Here is a 20,536-nt window from a genome sequence, read left to right as displayed (position 1 = left end):
AAAGATTCCTGTCATATTCCAACACAATGCATTATTTGTCTACCAGGTAGCACTCATGATCTTACTAAATGATAATCCAACACTGCTGCGTAATTTCAGAGCACTGTGCAATGGACAATCATATTTAATGCACCTCATGTACACTTATGAATAAATACAACATAAAGAATCAAGGTTCTGTTGCAGAGGGCTAGTGTTCCAAATAAAAGATTTAGTAGTATTATAACGTAAGTGTAAAGGGTACCAAAGTATTGCTTGCCACAGTTGTGCTACCAAAGACCAAATGGAATATAAAGAGACTATTGGAAGACTGATGCTAGAAGCATTACCACAGGTCTTACGATTTATTGCTCATTTTTCAATGTAAAGAAAAAGGTCAATGACAGTTACACAATTTCCCAGAAATGTCAATATCAGGTACCAAAATTCATTTTCGGTTTGAAAAATTTATAAACAAAAAAAAACTAGAGCCTGGCATTGCAGAAATAATGGCCCCCAACTCATTTATTAGTGCCAAGCAATGTAGTTATTGCAAAAACAGGAACAGTTGACAATTAGAAACAGTACAATTTCAAGTTCATAGTCAAAATGGAATACAAGGCATTTTGTGTGTGTGTGTATATATAATATATACACACACAGTTTCTGCTTACAACTGTAGGTTTGAACAGACGAAAAAACGTAACCCAAAATGAATGGAATAGTAGTGTTCTATACATGTACAAATCACAGCTTATTTGAGGTGGATCTTGTATTTCAGGTGTTGTCCGATTTCACCAGTGGGTCAGCTGGCACCCCCAAAAGTCAACTCTGATGCAGAAAGAGTATTCCATTCACAGCTTTCAACAGATCTGGGGTCAAGAACATACAAAAATGTTGTTAAAAAACAGTTGGACAGCCAAGACTACATCAGCAGGCAACTAGAAAACAAATAGAAAAATGCAAGACTGAAATTGGCATTTTATAACCGTTCTGTTCTGTAAATTGGTAGCACAGAAACCTTCCTCTTCAGCAGTAACATTTGTGAAAAGTCTTTCAAGTTTGGAATTTAGAAATGGGGCACCTTTTTTCTAAAAACTGAACTGCCTTGAGGAATCATGCACTCCACTTCTTCCACCTACAACTGTTTGCTTCATTTAATCAACTCTGCAGATTAGGAGGTCTGCATCAGAAGGATCCCCTGCATAATCTTGACATTTATGCAGAGTTAAATGGGAAAAAAACATCAAGCCCCTAATGCTCTTCATACTCCAGTCCTGTAGGTACTGTACTTACTAGAAGATAAAAGTTAGCAAGCCAAATTAAAATAAATTAAAATCAAAGTCAAAAAATGTCAGATAATATTTGATGCAAGGCTTCCCCATTGAAGGTCAACTTTTAGGGAACTTTGCAGCTGTGCCCATTTTTCCCTTCGCTATCAGACAACAGTGACTGCAATCAAAATATTCCATGGTTGTTAGGTGCTTTGAGATGTCAGATGGTCATGAAAAGCACTGCATAAAAGTGCAACTCCTTTTTCCTTTTAATTTCAGTTTTGTACAACAATGCAAAAACACTAAAAAGTAAAATCTGTCCCAATCTCTTGAATGAACACAAGATCTAGAGAATACTAGTGTTGGTTAAACCTATGTGGCTGATGGGAGTGTGGTGTACTAGCTGTTCATGGCATATTTTCTGCTAGCCAGGTGACATTGTGATGTCCTGGAGTAAAGAGTGCCATAACACAAGTATATATAGTGTGCAAATTGCACCGACTGAGCACATTTTGAAAATAAGAAAAGGCAAACAAGACAAAGACATTTGAACTTAGATAGTTCAAATAAGTCAAAAACATAATGCTTAGAATGATTAGCTTTCGCTCAGTGCTAGCACTCAACTCTGATTCGGAGGACACAAGTTCAAGCCTCACTCAAAGCTTAGATTAGAACATGAGAAATAGGGCAGTGAGGGGAAGAAGTGACGACCAGTTTTGCCCTAATCTGTTCTCCCTCTCTACTGTAAGATCAAAAGAAAAAGGAGGCGGCCATTCGGCATCTCGAGCATGCTCCGACATTCAATACGATCATGGGTGATCCGACTGTGGCCTTAACTCCACTTTCCTGACAGCACCCCCATAACCCTAAACTCATTGTAAATCAAAAAACTGTCTAACTCAATCTTACACATATTCAATGACCTAGCCTCGATTGCTCTCTAGGGAAGAGAATTCCCAAGATTAACAAGCCTTAGAAGAAATTCCTCCTCATCTTAAAATAGGCGGCCCCTCATGCTGAAACTGTGCCCCTTGGTTCTAGATTCCCCCATGAGGGAAACTATTCACTCAGCATCCACCCTATCAAGCCTTCTCAGAATCTTGCATAACCTCTCATTCTTCTGAACTCCTAACAGTATAGGCTCAACCTTTTCTCATAAGACAACTCCTTCATCCCAACAATCAGCCTAGAGAACCTTCTCTGAACTGCCTCCAATGAAAGTAAGACCACCAAAACTATATGTAGTACCTTAGTCTCAACAAGATCTGAACAGTTGTAGCAAGACTTCCCTACTTTTATACTCCATCCCCTTGCCATAAAGACCGACATCCTATTTGTCTTCCTAATTACTTGCTGTTCTTGCAAGCCAACTTTTTGTGATTCATGTACAAGGACACTCAGATTCCTCTGTTTGCAACATTCTGCAGTCTCGCTCCATTTAAATAATATTCTGCTTTCCTAATCTTTCTGCTAAAGTGGACAACCTCACATTTTCCCACGCTATACTCCATCTACCATTTTTCCCCCCCATTCACTTAACTTGTCATTTTCCCTTTGCAAACTCTTTGCATCTTCCTCACAACTTGCTTTCCTACCCATATTTTTAACATCAGAAATTTGGCTACGTTACACTTGGTCCCTTAATGACTGTAAATAGTTGAGGCCCCAGCACTGACCCCTGTGACACTCTAGTTACAGTTTGTCAACCTGAAAATAACCCATTTATTCTAACTTGCTGTTTCCTGTTAGTTAGCCAATCCTCCATCCATGCTAATGTATTACCCCCAATGTCATGAGCTATGTTCCGTAGTAACCATTTATGTGGCTCCTTATTGAATGTCTTTTGGAAATCCAAATACACTATACCTACTGGTACCCCTTTATCCAACCTGTTATGTCCTCAAAGAACTCTAATAAACTGCCAAACACAATTTCCTTTTCATAAAATCATGTTGATTCTACTTAATTGCATTGATTTTCTAACTGTCCTGCTACTGCCTCGTTAATAATGGATTCTAGCATTTTCCCAATGACAGATGTTAGGCTAATTGACCGATTGTTTCCGGCTTTGTTTCCTTCCTTTCTTGAATAAATATGTTACATTTGTGGTTTTTCTATCCACGGGGACCTTTCCAGAACCCTGGTAATTTTGGAAGATTACAACCACTGTATCCGCTATCATTGCAGCCACTTCTTTTAAGAGCCTAGGATGCAGGCCATCAGGTCAAGGGTACTTGTCAGCCTTTAGTCTCATTAATTTTCTGAGCATTTTTTGCTCCAGTGATATCGTGCTTTGCCCCATGGTTTTCTCCTACGAGTATTGGGGTGCTTTTTGTGTCTTCTACCATGAAACCAGATGTAGAATAGTTGTTCAAATCCTCGTTATTTCCTTGCTTCCCATTATTAATTCCCCAGTCTCATCCTCCAAGGGACCAATGCTCACTCTAGATACTCTCTTCCTTTTTATATACTTGTTCAAATGGTCTGTTTTTTGTATTTTGTATTTCTTGCTAGTTTACTCTCTCATTCTTTTTTCTCCTATTTTTTTTAGTAATTCTTTCCTGGTCTCTTAACATTTTCCCAATCTTCTGGCCTACCAGTAATCTTCAGCATTGTACGCCTTTTCTTTCAATTTGATATCATCCTTAACTTCCTAAGTGAGCCTCAGTGCATCCTTCTCTTAGTCTTTTTCAATAGAGCATAGAACTTAGGTCGTCACCCTCGCAAAATGGAGGGAGCACTGCACTGTTGGAGAGGTGCTGGCTCTTTGATGTTAAACATCCAATCTCTCAAAATGGTCTTGAAATAACCTCATGACATTATGTGAAGACTGGTATCCTCGTAATATTAAGCCCTCATTACCAAAACAGGTTTTCTGATCTTCATTTCTGTTTATGGGACTTTGCTGTGCACAAATTGACTGCTGTTTCTCTTTACATTACAACAGAGGCCACATTTCAAAAGTACTTCTTTGTCTAGCAAGTATCTTTAGATGCCCTAGGCCAAAAATAGCACTATGCAAGTGCAAGTTCCAGCATTAGAATTGTTCAAAATCTAGTTGTGCACAACATTAAATATATGCTGCTGTAAAAAAAAATTTGAATGAAAATAGTTGTATAAGTGTATTCAAAAGACCAACAGGGTATTGATAAGGGTGCAAGAGCTCAAAGCAATCCTTGCAGGTATTCACACTGCTCAATTGATTGCTAAAACAATGATAGACAAAAGATCAAGCAATCAGGAAAGGAAAGAATTTTATCTATTCGAGAAAGGAGTAAAGAAGGCAGGGTGAGCCAGGGTGGTGCCAGCAGTGTTGAATTACAAAGTGAGGAAGCAGTAATCTTAGGCACTGGGCATGGGTGGAGAGAAGAGGTGTGGTGCAATGGAAGGGGTTACCAGCTGCCAACTACGTCTCCAGACAAAGTTTCTCAGGTGAGAAAAAAACTGAACTCAATTAAATTGTCCATCCACAATTGAAAAGTATGCTCATGAGGCAACATACTGTACAGCGAAAGTATGAGTGCAACACCAGAATAAATCGATGACTTCAGGTGGGGATAACAGGAGGGTTGGGACAAGGAGCTAAAACATGCCCTGAGTGTTAAACCACAATTACAACTGTACAGTTACCAACTAAGATATTCTGAAGTTGATAAGAAAATCAACTCCCAAAAAAAATTGCAATGAATCAATGGTCCAGATCTTCTGAGAAGTGGCAATTGCCATCAGATTGTCGCTAATTTTCTACATCATGATGGAGCTCCATATTTCTGGCCAGGTCTTCTGACCTGGCATGTGGAAGGGTCCTCCATTGAACTGCTTCCTCCTGACGTTGGATCATTGGGTGCGGGTTGGAGTGGAGAGACAAGGCCCCAGCTGTTGTATTCTATAAGTGTTCACTAACACACTGGAAAGCTTTGGGGCACTTAAACAGATTTCAGTGGGTGAGCAAATAGGTGTGGGTGGCTGGTAGATGGGTGATAGGGTGGGTGCCTGGGTAGGTGGGTGCAGGGCTGAAAGTCAGGTCAGGAGCTGTCTTCAATTCAGGGGCTAGTCAGGTCAGGTCTGGGTGGGCTGTCAAGGGTGTCAGTTGTATAGTTATCCAGGGGTTAGACTAGGGTTTTTCTGTCTAACCTTTCCTGGTTAACTACAGGCAAGTTCGTCAGGACTGTACAAAGTGTCTGACTCAGTCAGAGACTTTTGCGGAGGGTCCAGGGTAGTTGCTCATCGCAAGTTCAATTTTCCTGGCAATTCCCAGAGAGTAATTCCATCTGTTGGAATCTCTGAAAATCCGGAAACTGGAAGATCTGAGCCAATGCTTGTTTGCTACTTATTCATAAATTTAGCATGCTTTTCTACCCACAGCATTGCTCAGTTAATAGCCTGTACAGAAGGAACTCCTTACTCTGCATCATTCTTCAAGATGTAGAGGCAGAAAATTATAAACAACTGATAATTTTTGTTTGTAGCAATAAATTTATAGCATAAAATCATGTGAATAAAGTTAATAATGGTCATTTGAGGCTTAGGCAACATTCAGAAAGCATATACTTGAAAGGTAAGCAGAGTGGATGACACGCTGCACATAAGATAAAGCAAACTACTATGCTTCAAAAAATCTGTTTGCATGTTGCTCATAACTGCACCACTTAATTTCCTATAGTCATGTCCAACCTTGCCCAATGATTAGAAATTTCTATATCCACATTTATGATATATTTTGCCTATATGAATCTGTGATGCTGACAGAACAATTACAGGTAGCTACGGTCTAAATTTAGAGTTTAAAATTAAGACTTAAAGTGTTTCTTTTGGATCCTCAAATCAATAGTTTTGTATATTTAATATTTCTACTAATTTCAGCGGCTTGTTCTTGGTCTCTAATTTGCTGCCCTGTGGCCCATCCCACCAACCCTCCCCCCACCGCAGCCCCGGACTTTAACTCAACTTGACAGTACATGCAGCCTACTTTCAGATTCAGTCCCACTCCTCTCATGGCTCTTCTCCAGAATTGAATTTGTCAAATCAGTTTACTAAACAAACTTACGAAAGCTGTTGAAATACTTCCTTAAATATTTTCAATCATAGCTTCACCTCAAAAGGTGTACTTGCAATTCTTTGAATAACCCAGTCTAGCAAAAATGCAAAATCATTATGCAACTTTCTTAATTACATAAATAATAAATTTAGATGTTAGTGTCTGGTTATATGTCACTTTTATTAAAATAGATGCAGCATAACAAATTTGGTTTAATACAGCCAATTTACTGGATACAGCTACATTACAAGATGCGTGGTTTAGTTCTTTTGCAAGAAGCTAGTGCATTCCTTGTACATATTTACCTTATTCCATTGACAGGTTTCATTGGCTCATGTACTCTTTCTTATCTAAAGATCCACTGTGAGAATGATTAATGCTCCTTTTTTGCGACATACTGTTAGAGTGCTGCAGAAACTGGAAAGGCCTCTTCCCTGTGCAAATGTAAAATGAAACACAAATACATTAAAACACAACAATTTCTATTCTTAATTAGCCATCATGTACATGCTTCGATGGTACAAAATAACCCATCAAAATACTGAGACAACTGAACAAAATCTAACTTGCTTTTTGAACTTTGTTTTCTTTCTCAACCTCCCTCCCAACCCTACCCAAGAGAGATAAATAAATATGCCACAAATTCACAAACAGCAAAAATGATTACTTCACCTAGGTAGCAATAGTCACCTCATTCCAAAGTTCTTTGTTTTGTGCATGGACCACTTATTTGCAAGCAAGACATGGTAAAGGTGCTATACAAGTGCAAGTTTTTTTGGGACACAGCAAGCAAGGTAAATGGTTCAAGTAACACTAGATGAGTGCTAAACATGGCTCAGTGGCAACAATCGTGCTCAAGTCAGCTTCACTCAAGACTGCACAAAATCTAGGCTGACATTTCTGTGCAGTACTGAGGGTGGTGTTATATGACTGATGAGGTGCTAAACCTCTTTAAGGGAAGTTGTCCTAGTGTCTTAGCCAACATTTATTCCTCAACCAACTGGTGGTTTATCTCATTAATGTTTGTAGTATGTTGCTGGACACACATTTGCTGCCACAGTGGCTGCATTTCAAAAAGTATTTAATTGACACGTGCTTGGGATCTTATGTCATAATTAGGTACTAATAAATGCAAGCTCACTCTTTCATTCTGTACAACTCAACGCATTACCATTGATCCTAGTGTTCCTTTACATGAAAGCAAAGGTAATCTTTTTTAATTCAGATTGCAAACTTAATAGATTTCCTTGACTGATCCATTTATACAAAGGACCTCAAACCTAGGTTTTCCATGCGTCACAGTATAATTAGAATTACACTCATTCAATGTGCTTTCTGGCATAATCATTTCTGTTTAAAACAACTGCAAGAATCAAAGAAAAATAGAGGACAGGTGCTCATGTGGCTGTTAAATGGTAAATACCACTTCATATGGTACTGGCCTACACTGACAAGATATCTCAGACTTAATCCTAAACCTACGTATTGGTAGCTGATCTCAATCAGAGGAGTACTAGACTTCAGTTAGATGGGGAAGGGAAAAAAAAACCCATCTATCCACTGACTATCTTGCTAAAAAATTCACAAGGCAAGCACAAGAGAAAACTATGTTAGAACACCCCAATGGCTAAAAGGATTATTGGGCACTCAAATGACTAGGTTCACTTAAATATAGCCAACCAGGAATGGTATCCTGCTAGGTTCTACGGAATAATATCCCAGTATAAACAAAGAATGAAGACAAAATGAGAATGAAGAAATTCCTAAATGAACTCAAGTCCCAGGGTTGTTTGCCCGGGCTTGGAAGCAGAAAAAGTCTGGAGTGAGAGCCAAAAACTGAAAGGGCCATTAATCATGTCAGCACTGAAAGCCTGATGCTCCCTATAACCAAAAACTATTTGACCACAAAGGCCCAATTCTGTCCTCAACCAAGCACCACCCATACTCACTCTCAGCAGAGTTAACTCACCAATTCTGTCTTCCTAAATGTACTTAGTTAACTACCTGTGAACTCAACCTCACTTGATTTTCACTCTTGCTGTGCCTGTCTTCATTAAAACAATATAGGTAAATTTGCATCTTCAGTTACACCATGATGTATGAAAAATATGTGGTGGCGGGGGGGGCTTGTTCATGGTATGAATTGATCAGTCAAGGATAAATAAAAGCAAGACCAATTGGAGATTGAACAGAGGACTATCTTTGGCTCAACTATCCACAACAGTCTGAGTACCCTTTTCCTAAAATCTTAAAGTTAGAATATTGGTATTGTTAATTTTATTCCAATTTAAGGGTTACAGTTCCTTTTGAAGTTACATTTGATTATTTTTTAGGCACACTAGTGAAAAAAACTCAGATGCCCAACGCACTGTGAAACAGTAGATAATTTTTTTGTATTTTTGGCTAAAAGTTGATAGATTACTTCTTTTTGACAGCAAGGTGGCCGAGGGGTGGGAGTCTCTTGAATAAGCTGATCTGAGTGAAAGAGACAGTGAGGGGAAACTACCTTTGGCTTGTCCTTCCAATTTCTGGAAAGGAGGAGAAAACGAGGGATTAATTTGTACTCACTATTCAGCAATATCTTACTAAACCTCCAGATGTGTGGTAGTTGATCGAGGACAAGACTAGGATCAGTTGCAGGACTTCATCATAACGACACTATTTAACACCAACTCTAATGTCCTGTTAAAGAACAGGGGGATAGATTAAAGGGCCTCCTTCTGGGCCATAGGGTGACCATTATTTGGCTGCAGTGAAATCTTTTTAATGAAATGTCATAACATTAAGTGGGCATGATTACAATAATGAATCTTGTAAAATATCAAATGAATGAAAATAGGCAGGCAAGTCAGCCATCATCCCTTTAAAAAGTTGCAGATTTTGTCCCACAGACTTATCCCTGCATAACAATGATTGAGCATGTTGCTCCAGGAAGGTAGCATGCCCAAGAAACTCGACAAAAAACCCCTCAAATTCAACAAATCCCTCAGACTGCAGAACTCTTGGTGACTAATCCTTGCTCAGCTGCTGGATATAAAAAACATACCTTAAACTACGGAAATTTTGCAAACATTTTTCCAACCATGTCCTTGAAAGCTGATTTCTTATACATAATAAACATACACCTCATCAGCAAAGACACATCTACCAATGGCATTGTATGTTTTTTTTAGCCTAAAAATATCCCACTTAAGTGCCTGGAAGGTGTGAACAGTTGATGAGCAACAATAATCAGTTTTTCATTGTGTCTGACACAATCTCTATGCCCTGTATGCATCCCAAGTAACATAATGACCAGAAAACAGCCAGAGAAATGATCATGTTAAAATTCAGGACAGGAAGATATCATTAGCATTTCTGATATGCCAGGGCCCTCTCTGGCTACTATAAGCCTCGGCATGACTACTTGTCAGCCTTCATTGTCATCAGTGCTGGCAGCCCACAAAAAGTGCAAGGCTGCAAGTATGAATAAATTGCATTAAATTAAAAGCCACAAGCTTGATATGTCTCTACAGTAGCATCACACTCTTGTCAGGCATGATCCTTTAAGCAGCTGGTTTTATTTTTCAGACATCAACCAGCTTCATCAAGCAGAAAAGTCAGGCAAAATGGAACAGCATCACCTTGATAGGGGCAACTGATGCAAAAAACAACAAGGAATGAGTGGCACCAGAACTTTCATGTCTCCTCTGGGCAAAAAAAAATCAGCATGATGAACAAGCAGTGATTGGAAACATCATGGGCTAATCAAGTTTGCTGAGTGTAATGCATTTCCCATGTCACTCCTGATCTTCCATCCAACACAACACTCTGCCCCAGAGAATGCTGTCACAGACCAACAAGACCTGCTTTGTAATTCAAAGTGCTCAAAGATACTTTGGGCTCAAAGACATTTAGTATTTCCCACTGCCTACATTATCAAGTGCAAAGTGAAGGTTGGATCAGTGACACCTTCTCATTCAAAACCCATTTCCCCTGGAAAGAGTTAAAAGATTTAGCAGGGTAATTATTCCTATAGTTTACATGCTACCAAATTTTCAATCCTGTAACATTAACACATAGTATAAATTTAATCCGAATCTTCATTTAACCTGTCATATTTGCACATCGATAATTGACTTCAAACACAATTAAAGATCAGCAGTTTGTAGACAAGATCAGAAGAAATCATAATGAGGTTGCTGGTCCAAAGCAGATGGTGTTGTCAGAAGTTCAGCCCATGTAAACATTCCTTCACTCTGTGAACATGTTCTGTTTGTTCAAACAAACCTTGCCAGTGATATTTTACAAAGGTTCTAACAATAGAAGCCCAAATTGAAGTGGCTGGTATGTAGCAGGTGATTGAAGCATTTATTGTTTAAAGTCAAGTTAGTTTGCCGGAAGTGTAAAAGCACTTAGCCATTTTTCAGTTAATTATATATTCTTGTGTGTGAGTCGGTGCACGAGTCAGTGTCTGTACACGAGTCGGTGTATGTGTATAAAAGTGAAAGAATATCTAGTGAAGAGGGTTAGTGACATCATTAAAATGTATAAAAGTTATTGATCTACTAGGCAGCATTTAAACTTAAAAAATACATTTCAAAATTGTGGACTTTTGGGGAGGGACTTAAATGAACATCTGGAACCAGCAAAACATAGGCACTCATTTTATCCCCATTTTGTGAGACATAGAGCATGTCTTTGGGGATGTGGGCAGACATCTATTTGGTTCACATAACCCAACCATGTGAGCTGAATGGATGACAACCACATCTCCAAAGGCATGCTCTATGGTGAGCTTGCTACTGGCATGAGACCAGCAGGCTGGCCACATCTCTAATACAAGGATGTCTGCAAACGAGACCTCAAGTTGACCAGGATTGGAGTCGATGCACGGGGAGTCCTTGCTGTTACCCAGAGTGCCTGGAGACAAGCAGTCAGGATGTGGAAAAGCAGAGGACAAAAGAAATGACCAGACTGCAGAAAAGACAGCCCACTGGATGGTAAAAAAAAACATCAGCTGACCTTGGGGGCAATGTGCCTGCTGCAGAAGGGACCGCTACTCACAAATCAGCCTCGATAGCCAAAACAAAATGCTGTCCAATACAGAAGTGACCAACACCCTGGGCGCAGTCCATCGTCCCCCAAGATCGATGGATGCCATCATCCCTATGGATCACTATTTTAAAAATGTAAACCCTAAGCTATCAGATATGATGTAATAAAACCTTTTAAAAATACTGATCAAACTGCAAAAAATGCATTCACATTAAATTTAAAAAACACCTACCTTCTTGACCAATATTAGGATCTCTACTATTACTGGGTCCACAAGTATTATACAGCGAGGCAAGATCTTGCTGGTTGTAGGACTTCAAAAGTTTCAATACATTCCAATGCGAGTCAACTCCATTTGAATCCAAGGCTGATCCTGACTGAGATGATACCCCGGAGTTTCTTGCCTGAACAGGGGGCATCTCCTGAGATAATTTTACATTTCTTCCCTGGACACCTCTCCTAGCTCCAAATGCAAGGTGATCATTTCTTAAAGGACTGTTCATTTTCATTTTTTTAGCTGTAGGCTCATGCGAGTCCAAGCCTCCCTGATTCTCAGACACATTAGTAAGACACATTTTGCTTACATTTGGAGCCCAAAAACTGTCAAATCTAAGTAAAGGTCCCCGAGGTCCATCAGATTCATAGTCCAATCTGATACCAGGCCTTTCAAACATATTTCTTTTACTATTGCTAGCTTCTGACGATCCACTTCTTTCCATTTTTTGCACTACATCTGGTGTCTGTCTAAGTTCAGTATGCATGGATCCGTAATTATCTAGGTGTACATTAGGATTCTGGGTCATCTTAAACGCTTTAAAGTCACCTGAAGATCTGGATCCTGCTGCAGAGGGAAGGAGATTATTGCACGGAGACTGGTGTGATGATGAGGATGATGATGATTTTGCCTTCCCAAGCAGCAAGTTTGAAGCATCTGGTGAAGCTGCTGGTAGTGGTGACTTGGTCCGACGAGAAAATTCTCTGTTCGTTTCTTTGGTGGCAAGTAAAGAGGAGACATCTTGACCTAATAGTGCAGGGGGGCATCCAGTGCGTCTGCTTTTAACTGACCCACCACAAACAGCACTTCGAATTCCATTTATTGGACTTGGGTCAGCATTATATTTATGTGCCAACCTTTGGTGCATCACTAAGACCTCTGGGTACAAAGTTTTGTAAGTACAAAATGGGCATGTGCTGCTCAGTAAGGCACTCTTGGAAGTTGAGGTAGATGCTTTTCCCCAAGGAATACCATCACTACACAGGCTTTGTTGATATATCATGGTGCAGAGATTCAAGGGCTTTTCCAATAAGCTGGATTCAGATTGATCACTGAAGTCCTCTATATTAACTCTAGCACTAACATAGCATTGGTCATTTATTGAAGCAGGTTCCTGTCTTATGTTTTTAGCATTATTCTGTTGTATATCAACTTCTGACAATTCTTCCATCGAACATTCCTCCAAAATCTTGGAATTATCCAGGTCGACAGTCACCTTTGGATCAGAGTCAGTCCTGTGTAACTCACCTACCACTTTTTCGTTCTTTGATTTATCATGGTATGGCAGCACTGCATTACAGAAGATCCTGCGACTGTCATGCAAACTAGTATCCCTGCTCAAGTCTGGGAACTCTCTACTCACATTTGGAAACAAAGCATTTTGAAAAATTGAACGAGAAGAATGGATTGGTTTGTGTTTCCTCCGAGAAAAGTCTGCATCCAAATCTTTGGCACTGCTCAAAGAATCTGTAAACAACCTTTTTGAGTCCACAGGTTCCTGAACAGGTTCATCACTTCCTTTTGGTACAACTTCCAATTTTGGAGATGCCAACGAACTCTTCGGAGGATCACTCTTTTCTTCAGCCTTTTTCTGCTCGCCCTTATGGTGTCGCTCCAAGTGATATTTAAGTGAGGTCTTCTGAGCTGCAGCATAGTCACAGAGAGGACATCTATGGGGCTTTTCACCTGAAGCAAAAACACACACAAAAAAGTTTTAAATACACCATTCCAATAGTTAGAATGTACTAATTATTTGCATTATGATTCATGATCATATATACATAAAACAAATCATTTTATCACAAGTTGTACCTCCTCAGAGTAATCCTACATCATACCCATAATTGGTTGAAACGCCATTTCAGTCTTGCATACTTTTTCCCCCCTTGAGAAGGGAGGAAACGTCTCTCACTTCATAAACAAGAAACTCTCTAAAAAATGAAAATTTAACCACCAGAGCAAACCTCAAGTGGTAAAAAGTAGCATGATGGTGGTGGAGGGTAAGAGGGGGAAGAATAGATGCCCCCTTACCCTCTCTTCTCCAAGAAAAGTCCCAACTTCTCCAATCTATCCACATATATCCACTTAACTGAACTCCTTCATTCCCGAAACATTCTTGTAAATCTTTTCTGCACCCTCTCTAAAGGTTTCACATTCTTTACGTCTGCTGCTACTCCAGGTGAGAATGAACCAGTATTTTATAAAGGTTTATCATAACTGCCTTGCTTTCGTACTTGATGCCTCTATAAATACGCGCCTTTTTAAAGCCACTTTCTCAACAAGTCTCGCCACCTTCAACAATTTGCACACACATACCCCCAGGTCTCTGTTCCTGAATCTTTTTTTGTTTTAAATTATTGCCTCTCCTCATCCTTCCTACCACTCGACTCTTCTCTGTATTAAATTTCATTTGGATACATGCCCATTCCAATAGCCTGTCTATTTGTTCATGAAGTTGAATACTATCGCCCTCGCAGTTCACAGTACTTCACCGATCCCCTAGGGAACCCCACTGCGCACCTTCCTCCAGACTGAAAAGCAACGTTCACCACCCCCTGTCACTCAACCAATTTCATATCCATGCTGCCACTTTTCCTTTTATTATAGTGGCTTCAAATCTTTGCTTCTCTGATTTCCTTTTTCTGCTGAACATTAGCCTGGTTCTCACCTGTATTATCAACCTAACATCTGTTTGATGCTCCTTATTTTTGCCTGATCTTATTCTCCTGGGTTCATTATCCCAGGAGCTCTGGCTTTGATTGTTCTACCTTTCTCCTATTGTGGGAATGTAATAGATTGTAGCCAAACCAACTCATTGTTATCTTTAAGTTTTGCCTACCAACCTTTGATTCCAATTTACTTGGAACAGGTCTGTTCCATCCCACTAAAAATGGTCCTGGTTCTTTGTTTTTGCCTCTGGCTAACCTAAACCTAATGATACTATGATCGCTGATCACTAAATGTTCCCCAACTGACACCTGACCCACCTCATTCCCCAGAACTAGACCCTGAAATGCCTCCATCCTCATTGGGCCAAAAATACACTGGTCAAGAAAATTCTCCTAAATACACATGTCTGTCCTTTGTACTACTATTATCCCTGGCTATATTAGGATAATCGAAGCCTTTCCAACATATGCAGCATCAATCTTTCAGCTTAGTGTACTGAAAAACTTTAGCGATATGTATCACTATGCTGCTTCATTTTACAGTCAGTCAGTGATTTACCTCAACCAACTTCAGATCCCAATGTAAACAAGTATTAAGTCCATTATGGAGATAGGGATTAAAGTTTTCCAGATATATCATTTGATTTGACCAGCTCAGAGCTTGAAATGGGCAAGTTTCCTCTCTAGGCCATGTTGCCTTCTCAGGTGGAACTGGCTAACTGACTTCACACTAGTCTCTTCCCTCTTTTTTCCCCCGTCTGCACTTTCATAGAAAGTAGAAGGAAACCCATCTCTGACTCCTCCTCATTCAGGGATGTGCCAACAGGTCAGCCAGCCAAACTCACTACCACATTTCCCAAGTATATATTCTCAGCAGACACATCACGAATAGAATCAGCCCCATTCATACATACTTACACAGCAGGTATGAATGTTTGTTTAGATCACCCAGAACAGATAATGATTTGCTCAATATTGCCAGTCATTGGGTTAGCCTCTACAAAGCTTGGTTCGTTAACACTTTAAACCCCCTCTGCCTCAGTGGCTGCATCCGGTAGTTCTTTTAAAACCTGTGGAAATTCAGTTTGTGTTTTAAAACATAGCACTTAAAAATAAGTTTCCCAAATCCTTTTACTGGAAATAGAAAATAAAAGATTCCAAATTGTGGCATGAGGAGCAACACAGTAACTCACTAATTGAAGACTGGTTATGCAATACGAATCATGGTACTGCGGTGGTGGGTGGTGGGGGCGTGGGGTGTGCGTCAGGAAGAAAGGAAAAAATTCTTGGAGATAACTAACTTGGGTGATTCTCCATCCCTGCCTCATCATCAATGAAGACTCCTTCAGTCATCTTCACTCAATTCTGCTATTTCAACGTCCTCCCCATCTCCAAAGATAAGTTCAGTTTTCCCCTCCTTACTCTCTCATTCCCTTATTGTCCACTCAAAAAGTGCTTTGGGATGTCTCTGTGCACATTGATCATTATAAAAATGCACATGACGACTATTTCCTTGGATGCCAGGTTGAGAATACAGGCTAATGCTCAACACAGGGCAAGTGCAAAAAGAAATTGAAGAAGCAAAGGTTTGAAGCCACTATAATAAAAAGTGGCAGTGTGGATATGAAAATGGTTGAGTGGCAGGAAATGATCAATGTTTTCCCTAGATTTTCAGAAGCAGGTCAACAAAGGATCCTCAAGACACTAAAAGTTAATGCTCATAGGAATAATTAAAAACTGACCCTGGCTTAAAGAAAAGCTAGATGGAACAGATGGAAAATTCAACATGCAACTGTTTACAGATACGGAAAAGTGTGTTTGTACTAAATTGGCTAATGACACAAAGCTAAGTGGACAAGTAACAAGATGAAGAGAGAATAAGAGAGGGGGGGGGGGGGAATTAGTCCAAGAGTATAATGGGCAGTCAATCTGTGACTGCCAAGAATTAATGAGCCCTTGATTATTTTCAACAAGATTTAAGTACATAGATTGATGGGTTTTAATGTGGATAATAGTAGGGTAATGAAATATGAAAACCTAGTATCAGTAAATATACATAAGATGGAAGAGTCTTATTTTACCATTCTACTGGCAGAGGCTTTAAATAGGATTTGGGAGTAACATATAATACATTGAAAGGATCTGGTCAGCAATAAGCAAGTTGGGTACTGGATGCATCTGAAGGGTCAAAATAAGTTGTATTGAAATTTGCACAATCATGGAATATGCCACGTAGTTACGGTCACCACAGGCTAACGTTCAGCAGAGGGCAAGTAAAAAAGGAAATCGGAGAAGCAAAGATTTGAAGCCAATATAATAAAAGGAAAAAGTGGCAGCATGGATACGAAATTGGTTGGTTGAGTGGCAGGAAATGGTGAACATTGCTTTTCAGACTGGAGGACGGTATATAGTGGGGTTCCCTAGGGGGTCGGTGAAGTATTGGGAACTACGGGGGTGATAGTGCTGAACTTCACGAGCAAATAGACAGGCTAGTGGAATGGGCATATATCCAGATTAAATTTAATACAGAGAAGGGTTATGTGGTAGGAAGGATGAGGAGAGGCAATAATTTTTTTAAAAGGATACAATTTGAAAGATGTGCAGGAACAGAGGCCTGGGAGTATGTATGCGCAAATTGTTGAAGGTGGCAAGACTCATTGAGAAAGTGGCTCTATAGGGGAATCAAGTACAAAAGCAAGGAAGTTATGAAGAACCTTTATAAAACGCTGGTTCCGTCTCAACTGGAGCAGCACTGGACGTAAAGAATGAGAAGCCTTTAGAGAGGATGCAGAAAACACTTACAAGAATGTTTTGGGGATGAGGGACTTCAGTTAAGTGGATATATGTGGATAGATTGGAGAAGCTGAGACTGTTCTTCTTGGAAAAGGGAAGGTTAGGGGGAGGCTATTCTTCCTCCTCTTACCCTCCATCACCAAGTGGTGAAATTTTCCTTTTTAGCGAGTTTCTGTTTCATGGCGTGAGAGATGTTTTAATCACTGTTTCTTCCCTTCTCAGAGGGAGGAAAAAAGTATGCAAGATTGAAATGGTATTTCAACTAATTATGGGTATGATGTAGGATTACTCTGAGGGGGTTAAAACGAATATGCAAAGGGCTCAGAAGTGCCTAGAATTATTTCACGCCTTAGGAATTGAAGCCAGCAAGAAAGACTAAAGTAACTAAGGTTTACAAACAGCACAACAGAGACATATAAATGACTTTAAAAGAGACAGGATTGAAGTGTGAAAAAACTAGAGGACAGTAGCACAAAATTCACAAGTTTTGAGCAAGGTCAGATAAGTTTTACCCAATAGGACTGCACATGTGTGAAGCAGAGTTCCAGAAAAGTAGGATCAATTGACATTTAGATGGTGCTTTATCTCCCTTTTATTGAGAAAATACATTAAAGAATTTCAGCACTGCCATAGGCATACCCTAAATGAAAAATGAGATTAGAATTGTAAAATAATCAAAAATTGAATTAATTAATTAGACCTTCAGCAATTGCTCAGCATGGCAGTAAACTTAATTCATGCAGCCCTTGGCTCAAGCCATTATGATCGAGCATTTTTCAAAACTCTCCTTCTATGCAACACTGAACATTGGGGAAAGAACATTGTTCCTTAAATTAGGGCCAGGGTGGTAAAACAGAGGAAGCAGTCCATGATAAAATGATAAATGGACTCTGAGTCATGAAGCATAATGCATCCAAAGGCCTGTTTCCACTCAAGACTTAAATGTTCTTAAGCACTTAGATATTCTTTGTAGGCCTCAATCCATATAAAGCTTAAGCCTGGTTTTCATTTATGGCTCTGTAATAGACGGTGATATCTTGTATCCTGCATCAAGTCAACAATAATATTAAGCCTGTTTAAGCCACTTATAAAAGACTCAAGATTTCTTACAAGCAAAAGGCAGACACACCTGTGTGTATCCTGAGATGAATATTGAGGTAATAGTTTGAGCGAAAAGACTTTCCACAGTAACTGCATTCACCGGATGAGCCAGCCTCTCTACTTCTTCCTCGTTCTGAGCCATCTTCACTTCGATCTATGGAGAGAAAAAGCAAGAGCCATTTTAAAATGCTATTTCCCTCCATTCTCCTATACAATTCTTTTTCTGGCAATCTTACGCTATTTCACCCTAATCCAAGAGGGTGAATGATTTACCAATTATACATTAATCCACAGCAAAATTGTGCATATTCAATATGATAAAAGTACTTAAAATTGACACATTTGTATTTTAACAGGTGACAGAAATCTTTTGAAAATGGGATGCAAGAAAATTAGTGTTATTTTTAATAGCAGATGCACCTGGATCCCCAAAAATTAGTAACTGCAATGAGGCAAAAGTTTGCCAGATCACTACTCAAGGCCAAAATTCTTTTATTACCTCCGGTTTCTTTTTTTTCTCCCCACCAAACAAAGCTAAATGTGACCATCAGGATCAGTAAATTTGGAAATCTGAATGTTGATTTTAGGAATACAGCATTGTCTCAGCATAAGATATACCAGCATATAGCAACTATATATAATCAATACTTGGATTACCAACTCTACAATGCTAACCTACAGTGTCCAATTACAATTTGCCTCTCAGACCAATTACATTCATTTACCATCTGAGAAATACGTTCACTGTGGTTCATAATTTGCTTCAATTAAATTGGGAAGTGAATGAAAATGTAAAAATCATCCAAAGTCCAATTGGAAAATTCAATTTATGCATTACATAGGTCTAGATCTCATCGGTTTGAGACTTCCCAATGCTAAGAGCAAAGCTCTCCTTCTATGCACCAGTCTAAGGGACACTGACGATTTCAACAAATTCAATAAAACAAGAAAATGAGAGATGTTGCACTGAACTGAACATGGTGATCCCAGATTGAATCTCCTGTGGATGTGCCAAGATAGCCAACACAAGGCAGATGTCGTATTTTTTTAAAAATCTTTATGTACTAGGAGAGCCAGGAATGTTGCTGCTGAATGCTATCCAATGATAACTAATGGAAAAATATGAAATACATGCACACACTCCTGTGGCATTGCACATAAGAGCAAATGCAGTGATATCGGAGTTGAACTCTAGTATTGACATATAATGACATGTAAATTTCTGGGGTTCAAGGTGGCCCACTGTCATCCTAAGGGCAACTAGAGGATGGGCAATCAATGTCAGCCTCACCAGAGACATCCTATATTTCGAAAATGGAAAAAAAATCCCATTCAATTTTTCCATTTTAATTCCCATGATGCAGTTGCACATTGTGGCCACTGGATGGACCCATGGACAATTCAGAAGCTTTTTCCAAAATAAGGCATTATTCATCTGGTACATTACCTGACCCTGAATACCATTATATGTCTTTTACTAGTGTGTTAAAATAAAAAGGGTGATTACTTGAAGCTTTAAACATCAATAGAAGCCATACTAAAGGGCATTTTGCCCATAAATTGAAATATTAAGCTTCAAAAATGATCAAAATGTCCTTAAGTATGATCAGAGCTAAATGTCAGCTATTGAAATTTTCTAGTTAAAAGAAAGGAGCAAAATAATGGAACAGTGTGTGGACACTAACATCTTGGACCATGTCCATATAATGTTCTCACATGCATACATGACCTTTTTATATAAAAAGATGGCTGCAGGAAGTTAAGGCAGAAATTCCAAGGCCATGATAAGGTTCTCAAATGTCATAATAAGCCAATGAGGCTTAAGATTGACTACTGGGCCAATTTCTTTCCAAATTGGTGGGCAGGACTCTGATGTGGAAGTGCGTGAGTTGGCATGGATGGAGCACGGGGGTTGAGGTGGTGAGGGTTAGAGGGTCTCAACTGGGATGAAGTTCCAAAGAACCGAGGCAGTCCTGATTCTGTGCATACCTTAAATTTAATTTTACACTGTGCAGCAAGTCCTGATCACAGAAGGTAATGAGTCCAAATTGGGGTAAGGAAGGAAGATAGAACGGTGTGATTAGTACTAAATATGGTAATTTTCCTATGATCTGCAGTTTTCTCATGATATTCAATGTCATTCTTCACAATCCTACACATGCTAATGTGATTTTTTTTTTTAAAGTTATCAGAATAGTCTATTCACAGTAGCACACAGTCATCTCAGTAATTAGTCATAGCCAGACTTTTATTCAGTTGAAGGTCATTTTATCACATGCACACTGTAATGTCACATGCATTTCTAGGGTATCAGTAATTTAGTAAAGTGGAAAATGCTTTTACTGTAATAAAATAGCAGAGCACTAGATGG

General features: G+C 39.3%; 1 protein-coding gene across 4 annotated transcripts in view; it reads right to left on the bottom strand.

Annotated features, from left to right (window-relative positions):
- Positions 1-317: 317 nt before the first annotated feature.
- znf217 (zinc finger protein 217) overlaps positions 318-20,536 on the bottom strand; it is a 61,838-nt gene continuing 41,619 nt past the window's right edge. For all 4 annotated transcript variants that reach the window (XM_078555365.1, XM_078555367.1, XM_078555366.1 and 1 more), the window contains 4 exons: positions 18,194-18,319; positions 11,561-13,288; positions 6,597-6,725; positions 318-851 (listed from right to left, as the gene is read on the bottom strand). In XM_078555365.1, the coding sequence (XP_078411491.1) occupies positions 6,616-6,725; positions 11,561-13,288; positions 18,194-18,319 (1,964 nt within the window). In that variant the 3' untranslated portion in view covers positions 318-851; positions 6,597-6,615. The remainder of the gene's footprint in view (positions 852-6,596; positions 6,726-11,560; positions 13,289-18,193; positions 18,320-20,536) is intronic.

Source organism: Cetorhinus maximus, chromosome 13 (assembly GCF_964194155.1).
Source record: "Cetorhinus maximus chromosome 13, sCetMax3.hap1.1, whole genome shotgun sequence".
In the NCBI taxonomy this organism is placed as follows: Eukaryota; Metazoa; Chordata; class Chondrichthyes; order Lamniformes; family Cetorhinidae; genus Cetorhinus; species Cetorhinus maximus.
Note: the sequence above shows the minus strand (reverse complement) of the source record. Positions and strands in the feature narration are given on the sequence as shown.